The sequence below is a fragment of the Anomaloglossus baeobatrachus genome, chromosome 1, assembly GCF_048569485.1.
Source record: "Anomaloglossus baeobatrachus isolate aAnoBae1 chromosome 1, aAnoBae1.hap1, whole genome shotgun sequence".
NCBI classification, from domain to species: Eukaryota; Metazoa; Chordata; class Amphibia; order Anura; family Aromobatidae; genus Anomaloglossus; species Anomaloglossus baeobatrachus.
This window is the reverse complement of record NC_134353.1, coordinates 711,711,256-711,724,186: the sequence shown is the minus strand read 5'-3', so window position 1 is coordinate 711,724,186 and position 12,931 is coordinate 711,711,256. Positions and strand designations below refer to the sequence as shown.

Genomic DNA, 12,931 nt, shown 5'->3' with positions numbered 1-12,931 from the left:
CAAGAGGTTAGAGACATGAATATATCAGGAGAATTATACTACATTTCTAATTGGAGTTATTTGCTAATATTATTATTATACCTACTACATATTGGGAGAGGATCTTTAAGTGTCTCTTTGTATAACCTCACTATATGGTCAGCATGAGAGAAGAAAACCGGTTTTATTTTTCTTTTGTGGAACTTCACAACTCCATTTGCTGGAGGTTTTTTCCTGCCATTTACTAAAGCTTATAATAAAATAAAAAAGCAGCATCCATTAACCTCAGTTTCAGAGAGTGGATTCTTGTTCAGTTATACATTCCTCCATTTATAAAATGTCCCCAAAATCCTAAATAGGTTTTCTCATTTGTAATTAACTTCATAATTAAATGGCGCTGTCATTACACTGCAGTGGTAGCTATGGCTCCCTTCGGACCCAAAGCATTATTGTAAAGTAGCTTTGGTCAGAATCATTGCAGAAGGAAACTCCATTCCAGCATAAAATAAACCACTTACCTCTAAAGCCTCCATGGCCAGCTCCGGAGGGTTATGGTAGTGAATCTTCTTAGGGTAGCGAGCCGCTTCCTCATGCAGGTAGTGTGCCGCTTGCTTGTAGTGCTGCAGATACAACTCTGGGGCCATTTTTTGTTTTTCATAGATTTTGCCTAACATATAGTGAATTAACCATTCTTCCTCGTCACCATCTCCCTCACAGAGGGAAGCAGAGGTGAAACACTGTTTTGCTGTCTCAAGCATACTATTCCGACGCTCTTTTAACTGCAATTTAAGCAAAAATTATCTTAATGTTACTCTTCAACGCATAGCGCACTATTAAACTGTGTCGTGAACATATTAAAGCAAAGCCGTAAATCCCAAACTATTATTCCTGCATTCTTAAAAGGACATTTTTGCACCTTCTGGCAGAAAAGTGCACCAAAAAAATAAAAACCTAACCAAAAATGCATGTTTTTTATGTGTTTTCGGTGCTTTTTTTGGTGCATTTTTGAATTAAGTCAATGGCTGGAAGAGCTAAAAAGAAACACGCTGGATAAAAAACGTCCCAACAATTGACATGCTGCAGATTTTGTTCTGCATCAAATCTGCAAGGAGAAAAAAAAAACAATGTGCACACAAAACTTCAGAAATCTCATAGCCTTTGCTGGCTTCAAGATAGGCATGCAGATTTTGGTGCAGATTTCTCAAAACGCATCATCAAAAACTGCATCAAATGCGCAGCGTGTGCACATAGCCTTAATGTCTAGCTAGTCCTTTAGGTTTTGTATAGTATAGGAAAATCATTTACAAAAAATTGGCAAGCTAGAAGATATGTGGTAGCCGGTAGACTCCAACGCCATTGACACCCTGAGCTATGTTTATTCCATTCACAGATCACCAAGTGGACACTTCTGATCTAAATATAAAATCTGCAAAATGTCAGCACCTATAACGTTACCTATAAGGGATTCTAACTCTTTCCAGCAACAGGCAGGAACGTAAAAGGGAATCTGTTAGGTTACACAAAGACCTGAAACATCCGGCTGGATCATAAAGAGACCGGTCACTGAGTGTTGTGTGACGATTGCGGCTTCTAATAGCGGTAAAAACACTTTTTGCTCCAGCAACCACGATATGTTAGTTAATCATCACCAGTGCAGAGGGGCATCTATTCCTTTGGACTAAACAAAGCCTTGGATGCTTTAATCACACCCACTTGGCGTGATTGACATCTTAAATGTGGTCAGTCATGGCTTTCATGCAGACTGTTGAGGGCTGTTGCACTGAAGCTATGACCGGGCACAGTGCAGAGATGTCAATCATACCAAGTGGGTGTGATTAAAGCTATGTGTCCACGGTAGAATGTACCTGCGGATTTTTCTGCATGAAAATCCGCGACTTTCGCGGCAAATCCGCACCTTATTTTTGCCGCGGATTACCGCGAATTTGTCGCGGATTTTGATGCGGATTTTTTTTTTTCCCCCCATTCTATACCCAAAATCCGCAACAATAATTGACATGCTGCAGATTTTTCCGGATCAAAATCCGCGGGAAATCCGCCGCGGAAAAATCCGCAGCATGGACACAGCATTTCCAAAATGCCATTGAAATGGCTTTAAAGTGTCGCTGCTGCAGATTTTCGGAAAATCCGCGGCAAATCCGCGGCAAAATCCGCGGTAAATCCGCAGCGTGGGCACATAGCCTATCGCTTCCGAGTCCAGCCTAGTTCGGGGTGAGTAGTTGACCCTCCAAGACTAGGTCTGGCTAATTAGCATGTCATGGGCAGCAAAACAAAAGTGTTTGACACTCATAACAACAACATTTTGTCACACTTGCTTAAAAATCATAAATAGGTCCCTTTAATATACTGGTGGCAGTTTGGAGCCTTTAGGAACCTGATAATGCGGTTTAAATAGCTGTATTCTGAGAGTAATTAATAAAACGACAATACCAATAATAGTTTTATATTTCTCTTACTCATTTTGCCCAAAAAAAGGGGGATTTTTGATACTCACCATAAACTCCCTTTCTCACAGCCTTCATTGGGGGACACAGGAAACTATGAGTTAAGGCTACTGTCAATATTAGGCTGACACTTAGGGTACCTTCACACTTTAGCGATGCAGCAGCGATCCGACCAGCGATCTGACCTGGTCAGGATCGCTGCTGCATCGCTACATGGTCGCTGGTGAGCTGTCAAACAGGCAGATCTCACCAGCGACCAGTGAACAGCCCCCAGCCAGCAGCGACGTGCAAGCGACGCTGCGCTTGCACGGAGCCGGCGTCTGGAAGCTGCGGACACTGGTAACTAAGGTAAACATCGGGTATGGTTACCCGATGTTTACATTAGTTACCAGCGCACACCGCTTAGCTGTGTGTGCAGGGAGCAGGGAGCCGCGCACACTGAGCGCTGGCTCCTTGCTCTCCTAGCTACAGTACACATCGGGTTAATTAACCCGATGTGTACAGCAGCTACATGTGCAGAGAGCCGGAGCCGGCAGCACAGGCAGCGTGAGAGCGGCTGGTAACTAAGGTAAATATCGGGTAACCACCTTGGTTACCCGATGTTTATCTTAGTTACCAGCCTCCGCAGCTGCCAGACGCCGGCTCCTGCTCCCTGCTCGCTTCATTTGTCGCTCTCTCGCTGTCACACACAGTGATCTGTGTGTCACAGCGGGAGAGCGCCTTTGAAGAAAACGAACCAGGGCTGTGTGTAACGAGCAGCGATCTCGCAGCAGGGGCCAGATCGCTGCTCAGTGTCACACACAGCGAGATCGCTAATGAGGTCACTGCTGCGTCACAAAAAGCGTGACTCAGCAGAGATCTCGGCAGCGAGCTCGCTGTGTGTAAAGCACCCCTTAGGCTATGTGCGCACGTGTGCGTATTACATGCAGTTACGCTGCGTTCTGCAGCGCAGCGTAACTGCATGCGTCCTGCGTCCCCTGCACAATCTATGGAGATTGTGCAGGAGCCGTGCGCACGTGGCATATTAGAACGCAGCGATTCGGCTGCTGCCCGAATCGCTGCGTTCTAAGAAGTGACATGTCACTTCTTCCGAGCGGTTTGCATGCTGTCTATAGGGAGAGGCAGCATGCAGAGCGCACGTTCTCTGCCGGCACCATGCGCTTCAGAACGGAGCTTTTCAGCTGCGCTCTGAAGCGCACCTTTTAGGTGCGGTGCAGAGCGCACACGTGCGCACATAGCCTTAGAACACAACTTTAAAATATAAAAAGTTGTCTTCTCCCCCACCTTGCCTACCAGCCACTCGTTCAGAGCAAAAGCAGTAAAAGCACAAGAAAGACCACCAAAACAAGGGATAGTGCTGTCCCCCCCAATAGGTTAAGAGAAAAAAGATTTACGGTAAGTACCAAAAATCGTCAGCCCTCAGATGTCTCTTTGTGATAAAGAGGAAACCATGGGATGCCAAAAAGCAGTTCTAGGGGGAGGAAAAGTAATAATATTACAAAATGAAGAATAGCAATCCATAAGATACCATCAGAGTGACCATGTCCAGTATCCTTCTACCAAGGCTAGAGTCTGCCAGTGCAAAGATAAGAACTTTGCAAAGATGTGGACTGGAGACTAAATAGCAGCCATACAGAAAAGAAGTAGTGGCACAGCAATCTCTACTCAGGTGAAGTAAAGCAAGCCCAGGCAGGGGTGCCCTGGCTTAACCGAATGTTCCAGAATGGCAGATCAAATCCAGGGAATAATGCTAGCCTCTGCAAGGGCTTACCGAGATGACAAAAAAGGCATCCGAATGTCTGAATGGAGCCAAGAGAGACAGGTTGAGCTGCACAGCTCTGACCAAATCAGATTGTTTAAGAACTTGTCAGGGAGGCTAAAGGAGAATTGCATTGAGTAGGCAGAAAACATGTAAAGGAGAAAGGATAATGCTAGAGGTGAGATCAACCTGTCCTGGTGAAAAAGAGTGACAGGTGAGAGCTACCCTTTGCAGTCTCGAATGATGGAAGAGATCAATAAGAGAAAGAAAAAACACCTTCCCAGAGAAGAGCCTATGATAAAAAAAACAGGTCTGAATCCAAGACTCAAGATATGTGTCTGCCTCCTATGTGACATTAATCTAAGCTGCTGAACTTTAAGCCGGCAGACCAGGTATAGCCTCCTCAGGAGAAGCTGATTTATTCTTTTGAAGTGTGTTCTTAGTGTCAGCCTCGTAGTGGCAGCAGACTTTTTTTAAATTTTCATTGGTCCTATTTTGGAATACATATAGTACCGGTCAAAAAATTTGACCATGCCTGTTCATGGAATGCTTTTCCTTGTAGCTTTAGACTGCAGGCAATAAAATCACAAAAGAACATATATGGAACATAAAAAACATGGAGAAAGCAATCTAGGATTTATGTTAAATTCTAGAACTTCAGAGTATTCCCACCTTATTCTACTCTAATGACAACCGTGTTTTTGTGGTTTTCAGTCTGCATCTACGATGTGGACACTCCAATAATTGCCCTATGGTTAGGTATCATGTCTGTAAGTCATTAGAAAATATACCAGAAATGTACCAAAAGTGACCAGATGGTAAGAGCTACAATTGTTTAATACCTGTGCTTACTTATGCCTCCTGCTTACAAACGCTTTTACACATTTTGCTCCACTAATGATTAGCCTCCTTCACTATCACTAAACCCCAGCACTCTCCAAACAAATAATTATCTCATCTTCCCTCTCACTGCACCACCTGACCTCATCTGCAGACCTGCTCCTAAACCTCACATCCCTCCAACAAAACTAGCCGGCCACTCTCCTTCATCCACCTTCTCTACCTGCTTCTACTTCTCACCACTGGCAGTCTCTCTCTCAACCCCGGATGTTAGCAACTCATAACCCCTCATTAAGTCTCCCTCCTAGCGCTCCCTGCCTACTAGAAACTACCGCAATCTATCCAACATAAAACCCAAATATTTCCAAAATCCGTCCTTTCCTCAACCCTCAGTCTACTAAATTGTTAGTGAATGCACTCATGATATCCCACCTCGACTACTGCAATATCCTCCTCCATGGCCTCCTTTACACTCTCGCACCTCTCCAGTCTGTCCTTAACTCTGCAGCCTGACTAATCTACCTTTCTCCTCAGCTTCTCCACTCTGCAAATCCCTTCATTGCCTCCGAATTGCCCAATGTATCCAAGTCAAACTACTTCTATTGACCTACAAAGCATCCATCCACAATCTGTCTCCTTTGTATATCTCTGAACTAATCTGATATATTCCAACACGTAATCTCCGGTCCACCCAAGACCTCCTTCTGTCCTCTACACTTGAACATTCGTCATCCAACTGCCTCCAAGACTTCTCCGAAGTATCTTCCATCCTCTGAATTTATGTGCCCAAACACGTCGGATTATTATCCACCACATTCAGAACTTACAAACCGAACCTGAAAACACATCTCTTCAAGAAAGCCTACAGCCTACAATAACCCACCTCACCACCACCAGAGCTGCTGCAAAGCTTCAACCTGCTGTCTACTTCTCCATTATAGTTGTAAAATGTAAGTCCGCCTTTCTGTCCAAATCTGTCACTGTTAGTCTGTTCACTATAATTTGTAATTGTATTTTGCATGTAACCCATTCTCATCTACAGCACCATGGAATCGATGGTGTTCAAAAAAAAAAAAAAAATAAATAATACAAAGAAGTTACTGCCTTCTCCCGGTTTCAGTGGCACACAGGTATATTGTGGCACGATGTGACCACATTTGCAACCTGCCGGATCACTGTGTGGAGAAGCAGTCTCAATGTAAGTCTATGAGACTCAGATTGAGGCTTTCTAGCTTCGTTCTGAATCTCATAAACTTACACTAAAGAAATTTAAAGAGAGATATTCGATCTTTACAGCAACCACAGTGTGATTCGGCAGGTCATCTATACAGTGACATGGTGCCTCAATGGACTGGACAAAACTAAAATCAGGAGAAGACCGTGACCGTTGAGTATACTAAAACTACCTTTATGACACACAGCTGATTTCTAACAAAGAAAGAAATTTCACTGATGTGGCATTTAAAAAGAAAACAAAAAACAATTAATACTGGACAACCACTAATGTTTATACTCAGTAATATATAACATTATATGATAACTCACATGTGCCACAGCCTCAGGGGATAACTCAGTAAGCCACTGCTTGAGTTGTCGGGAAGCAAATGAGTGAAGTGCATAAGACATTGTGCCATACTCAATCCATAAGGATAGGTTTGACGCATCAATCTCCAGTGCTCGCTTAAAACAGTTTAGTACAGGAGTCGCAAGTTTCCATATGGGCCCGTCATTCTTCAATTCATTGGAATTTAATTTGTCCTGAATACGGCTTGCTCTTGCCAGAGCCATGCCAGCCCAAGAATCAAACCTGTAAAGAATATGCAAAGCAACGTGTCATGATGTATCATAAACTACGGTTAGAGGAAAGGAAGTAATCATAATCACAGACAGATTCTTTACTGTAAAGGTCCAGTCACACTAAGCAACTTACCAGCGATCCCAACAACGATAGGGATCGCTGGTAAGTTGCTAGGAGGTTGCTGGTGAGCTGTCACACTGCGACGCTCCAGCGATCCCACCAGCAACCTGACCTGGCAGGGATCGCTGGAGCGTGGCTACACGAGTTGCTGGTGAGCTCACCAGCAACCAGTGACCAGCCCCCAGTCTCCTAGTTACAGCACACATCAGGTTAATTAACCCGATGTGTGCTGCAGCTAAATGTGCACAGAGCAGGGAGCAGCGCACACTGAGCGCTGGCTCCTTGCTCTCCTACTTACAGCACACATCAGGTTAATTGCCTGATGTGTGCTGCAGCTAAATGTGCACAGAGCAGGGAGCAGCGCACACTGCTTAGTGCTGGCTCCTTGCTCTCCTAGTTACAGCACACATCGGGTTAATTACCTGATGTGTGCTGCAGCTACATGTGCACACAGCAGGAGCCGGCACTGACAGTGAGAGCGGAGGAGGCTGGTATCAAAGGTAAATATCGGGTAACCAAGGACAGGGCTTCTTGGTTACCCGATGTTTACATTAGTTACCAGCCTCAGCAGAAGCCGGCTCCCTGCTCACTGCACATTAGTTGTTGCTGTCTCGCTGTCACACACAGCGATCTGTGCTTCACAGCAGGACAGCAACAACTAAAAAATGGCCCAGGACATTCAGCAACAACCAACGACCTCACAGCAGGGGCCAGGTTGTTGCTGGATGTCACACACAGCAACATCGCTAGCAACGTCACAAAAGTTGTTCGTTACCAGCGATGTTGCTAGCGATGTTGCTTAGTGTGACGGGGCCTTAAGAGCAGTGAGACTATGGAACTCTCTGCCACAATGTTGTAATGACTGATTCACTACAAAAATTTAAGAATGGCCTGGATGCCTTTCTTGAAAAATATATTACTGGTTATGTGCACTAAATTCTGTGATGGGGCGTTGATCCAGGGAACTGGTCTGCTTGCCGTATGTGGAGTCGGGAAGGATTGTTTTTCCCCGTGGTGCGCTTACTGTCTGCCCCATGGGGGTTTTTTTGCCTTCCTCTAGATCAGGGGTCTCAAACACGCGGCCCCTGGGCCGCATGCGGCTGTGAGGAAAGAGTTAACCTTTTTCACTGACTTAGAAAATAATAGAAATTCATTCTCCCTGGCAAGACCGAACCAGACTTATTTGCGTAATAAACTATGAGACCAACTTCAAGGACGCAGAATGTTTTGACTTAGAAACGACTGACAAACATCTTGTTATGAGAATGAGAGGCGGAATAGACTATTATGGGAGTATAAGTCATTATATTAATTTCTCTTGCTGGGAATATGCAATCCACGCCTTAATGAATGTAGATTAATGAATATGTATGTTGCATAGTTACGCCCTAATCAACTTTGTATAACTTTGTAATGTAAACAATACCAATACACTTTCTATTCGGAGCCGCACGTCTCCTAGCCTTTACGTGTATAACGGTGTCTGCCTGTTTTCATTGAAGGCTAAAGGGAGGGCAGAGGGGGGTCACCGGTACCCTCTCTGCATTCGGACATCGCTGGCAACAGCTGTGACCGTTAGGTCAACCTAACATTATCTGGCGCCCGAACAGGGACCCGTGTTTCTAATCCCAGGACGCAGTGGACTGTATTGCCATTCAGAGGAGGAGTGGACCAGACGTGGGGACCAGAAACACCTGGCCAGGTAAGAGTTGAACCTTATTCTTCTCTTTATGCTCCCCACATCTGATCTCCCCTCTCCTCAACGCGCAAAATGGTACACTGTGAGTAGATACTGGGTTATTGGCGGGTTTCTACTGAACTCTGAGAGAGCCTTGCCAGCTGATGTTTTCTGTGCCGTGTTTGGTTGTTTGCTTGTTTGTTTCTCTGTGTTTCTCTGCCTCTCCGTGTGTCGCGTGTCTGCTCTCCTGCGCTTTACTTCTGTGCTGTTGTCTTTGTTGGTTGTCATAGATCCCATACATCAGTGAGTGTTGAAAGGGAATAGTGTACCTGCTCTGTCCAATGGATGTGATATTCACTGCCCTAGTGTTAGTGGGAATAGCCCTGTTTGCCATTGCTATCGGATATAGAGTGTATCTCTGTTACAAGAAGGGTAACCCAGCGCCATTCAACATTCTCAGCCCCCTCTGAAGTTAGGACACCACCTTTCAGTAGGAATACACATCAAGAATCAGTCTTTGGGTATCTCCAGGAAAGGTGGTTCTAGACCTCACCTTAGGTAGGAATACAAAAGGAGTTAGTCTCTGAGTATCTCCAGGATAGGTAGGTTTAGTCCAAAGGACGTTCAAGGGTCTAAAAGTTGAAGAAGATAGAAGAAGAAGAATGGGGCAAGGAATATCAAAAGACAGAAGAGCTGGATGCACCCTGCAACATCTCATTACGTGTTATCATGGCAAAAGAACAGCCAGTCAGTCCAAGGAAGTTTTCAAGACATTTGGATTGAAGGGGAAGGATCAATTGGACCCCAACAAATGGGATACAATAACAGCTACTAGAGCAGGAGTGATAGCAGATAAATCATGGACTAAACTAGTCAGAACTCTTTCTGACATGGCAAAAACAGCCCACGATCAAGGTTGGATATACCATGAAGAATCAGACACATGGGAAGAAGCTGGGAAGAAGGTTAATAAGGAACAGCAGCTTCCTCCGTACCTGTCAGCTACTCCTGGAACAGCTCCAAAAATAACAGGATCCGCGGGATGGACCTGCACAAACTGTGGCCAACAAAATCCGGACTGGAGTGAAACATGCCTAGCCTGTGGAGCCCCACAGCACAAGCTACAAGCCACAGCACCAGTGCCTCTTTATCCCGTAGTGGAAAGAAGAGTCCTGATAAGACTCAATCTTGTCTGCGCCCAGGAGCAAAGAACTAAGGGCACAATGGGACCATTGCATCAAGGTCCTGTGGAGAATGTCAGCTCATTTTACTACAGATTGATGCAGTCATTCGCAGATGAAGGGCTGGACTTACAAGCGGGTGCAATACGTCGCCTGATGGTAAGATCCTTTATGGATGGAATACATGCGCCTCTGGCAGAAAGATTGAAAGCGTGCTGCCCAGAATGCAGAAACATGGAAGACATAGATCTTCTAGTCAACAAAGCAAGTGGCTTAGAAACCGACGCAAAGGATAAAAGGAGCAACAAGAAAGTTGTCATAGCAGCAGTGGACGGTCAGCCAGAAGGTACAAGAAGGAAGGCACCGACCTGCTACTATTGTGGAGTCAGAGGACATGTGATCAGAGACTGTAGAAAGAAGAAGAGGGACACTCAAAACCGACCCGAGAGTCAGGAGGAGAAGACTGCCTGACTTGTGGCAGCACGGGATAGGGATGCCAGAGGTCCATTTAAACATGTCCCCCTTCACATTGGCAACAAGGAAATAAGAGCTTTGGTGGACTCAGGAGCCTCACGCTCCTGAACCCCAGGAACCTAGTGCCTGAAGGATCCATCTCATCTGAAGCTACTGTAGTATCCGGATTTGATGGACAAGCCCAGATAATCCCAATAACACATCCACTGAAGGTGAAACTGGGACCACACATGTTCGTGTCTAAATTCTTAGTGTCCCCCCTGGGTGGAGATGCCCTAGTGGGAGAAGATCTACTATCAAGACTACAAGCTCAGATTGTCTACAATGAAGATGGATCTGCTATTCTGCAAATTCCAGAAGATATCCCAGAAGAAATCCTGTGCACTCTCCAGATGATAGAAGACCGACCAGAATCTGAAGTTACACATGAAGTAAACACGGACCCAATACTTCTACAAGTTCCTGCAAAACTCTGGTCCACATCAAAAACTGACCTCGGCACACTACCCGTGCCCACAGTAAAGGTTTCAGTCAAGCCTGGAATTACGCCACCACAGCTGAGACAATCCCCCCTCCCGCTACCTCTCGCAGTACATCTACCAGTACGTGGATGATTTACTACTGTGCTGCCCTAGTGAAGAGGAATGCTTACCTTTCTGGCAGAAGTAGGATGCAAAGCAAGCAGAGATAAATGCAGACGGTGGATTCCCAATGCGTCACTACTCATGCAACCGCTGTATGATGGCACAAAGAATGTTCCTTTTTCCCTTACAGAAGAAGCTTGATAAAACTTTCAAAAGCTCAAGGAACTAGTGATTGATGCATCTGCTCTGGCACTACCAAACTATGATCTCACCTTTAATCTGTTCGTAGCAGAGCTTCAAGGATTTGCCGTAGGAGTACTCACCCAGAAGACGGACAAACATCACATAATCGGGTACTACTCCTCTCAACTCGACAACGTCACCAGAGCAGCACCAACCTGTGTCCGTGCTGTTACAGCAGTTTCAAACATACTGCAGAAAGCATCTGAAATCTCACTCGATTTCCCGACTACCATCCTTACCAGCCATTACATCTATGCTGTTCTCAATCAAGTGCAGCTGAAACACCTCTCCATGGCAAGACAAGTCAGACTTCAGTGCACGCTGTAGCTACCCCCCAAACATCTCATTTGCTCGAGTTACAAGTCTAAACCTTGCTGATCTGCTGATCTTTACAAGTTTAGAAGGGGGGACAGAAGAGAGTGACAGAAGAGAGGACAGAAGAGAGTGACAAACGTACCAGCGCACCATTTGATCATGATTGTCAGGAACTCATTGAATATGAGGCAAAGCCCCTGCACAATATTCAGACAACACCGCTTACAAATCCAGACTTTGAACTTTTTGTGGATGGTAGCAGATATGCTGATGAAGCAGGCAAGTTCCACACTGGATTTGCAGTAGTGACTCTATATGCAGTCTTAGCCAAACAACCGCTACCTCCACGCATATCTGCTCAAGAAGCAGAACTTCTTGCTCTCATCTGGGCAATTGAGTTTCTGGAAGAACGAACAGCGAATATCTACACGGACTCAGCCTATGCACACGGCATTGTGCACGATTTTGGCACTATCTGGCAGACTAGAGGATTCCTCACAGCAACAGGAAATCCCATCAGGCATGGAGCCTCAGTGAAGAAACTAATGGAAGTAGCCTTGATACCAAAACAGCTAGCAATCATAAAGGTTGCTGCCCACACCAAGGCTCAAACACCCGAGGCAAGGGGAAATCGCTTGGCCGATCAAACAGCAAAACAAGCCGCCTTACTCCCTTTGAAGGAGACGGAAACAGTGTCAACGACGGAGGAAGAAATGCAGAACCTCTTTGAGACACAAGAAAACGCCTCTGAGGAAGAAAAGGCCGGATGGCGGGCCAAGGGGGCAGAAAAGGTGGATGGGATTTGGCGCCTAAACGGACTTCCCGTCCTGCCACGCAGTTGGTTCCCTGCCATTTTCCAAGTACTCCACTATCCCACACACAGTAGCACAAACTCAATCATGAACCAGATGCAACCATATTGGGTAGCCCCCGGCTTCAGACAATACGCCTCCCAGAGAATAAAAGCTTGTCACATCTGTCAACAACACAATCCAGGCCAGCTAACTAAAACCCCGCAAAGATACATGCCAAAGACGTTTGCCCCATTTCAAAGAGTACAAATAGACTATATACAGTTGCCAAAACATGGCATCTACGAGTTTGTACTTGTCTGTGTAGACCTCTTCTCAGGATGGCCAGAGGCCTACCCTGTCAGTTCAGCCACAGCCCGAATTACCGCAAAGAAATTGGCCTGTGAGCTGGTGCCTCGGTTTGGACTCCCTGAAGTCATAGAGTCAGACCGAGGTACTCATTTCACTGGACAAGTTTTCCAGAACACCTGTGCCCTGTTAGGCATGCAGTCAGCCTTACACATGCCTTACCACCCACAGTCATCAGGGAAAGAGTAAAGGTTAAATGGGACTTTAAAGCTCAAACTAGCCAAGGCAGTGGAGGAGACTGGTAGACCATGGACAGAATGTCTCCCCATAGCTTTTTACCCTATAAGGACTACCCCACAGGGAAAGCACAGGCTCTCACCCTTTGAAATACTCTTTGG

At 45.6% G+C, this 12,931-nt stretch overlaps 1 protein-coding gene across 9 annotated transcripts in view; it reads right to left on the bottom strand.

Annotated features, from left to right (window-relative positions):
- Positions 1-12,931, bottom strand: part of CABIN1 (calcineurin binding protein 1) — a 356,172-nt gene that overhangs the window by 153,813 nt on the left and 189,428 nt on the right. For all 9 annotated transcript variants that reach the window (XM_075321598.1, XM_075321591.1, XM_075321647.1 and 6 more), the window contains exons 23-24: positions 6,586-6,847; positions 498-758 (exon numbers count right to left, since the gene is read on the bottom strand). In XM_075321598.1, coding sequence (XP_075177713.1) covers positions 498-758; positions 6,586-6,847 — 523 coding nt within the window. The remainder of the gene's footprint in view (positions 1-497; positions 759-6,585; positions 6,848-12,931) is intronic.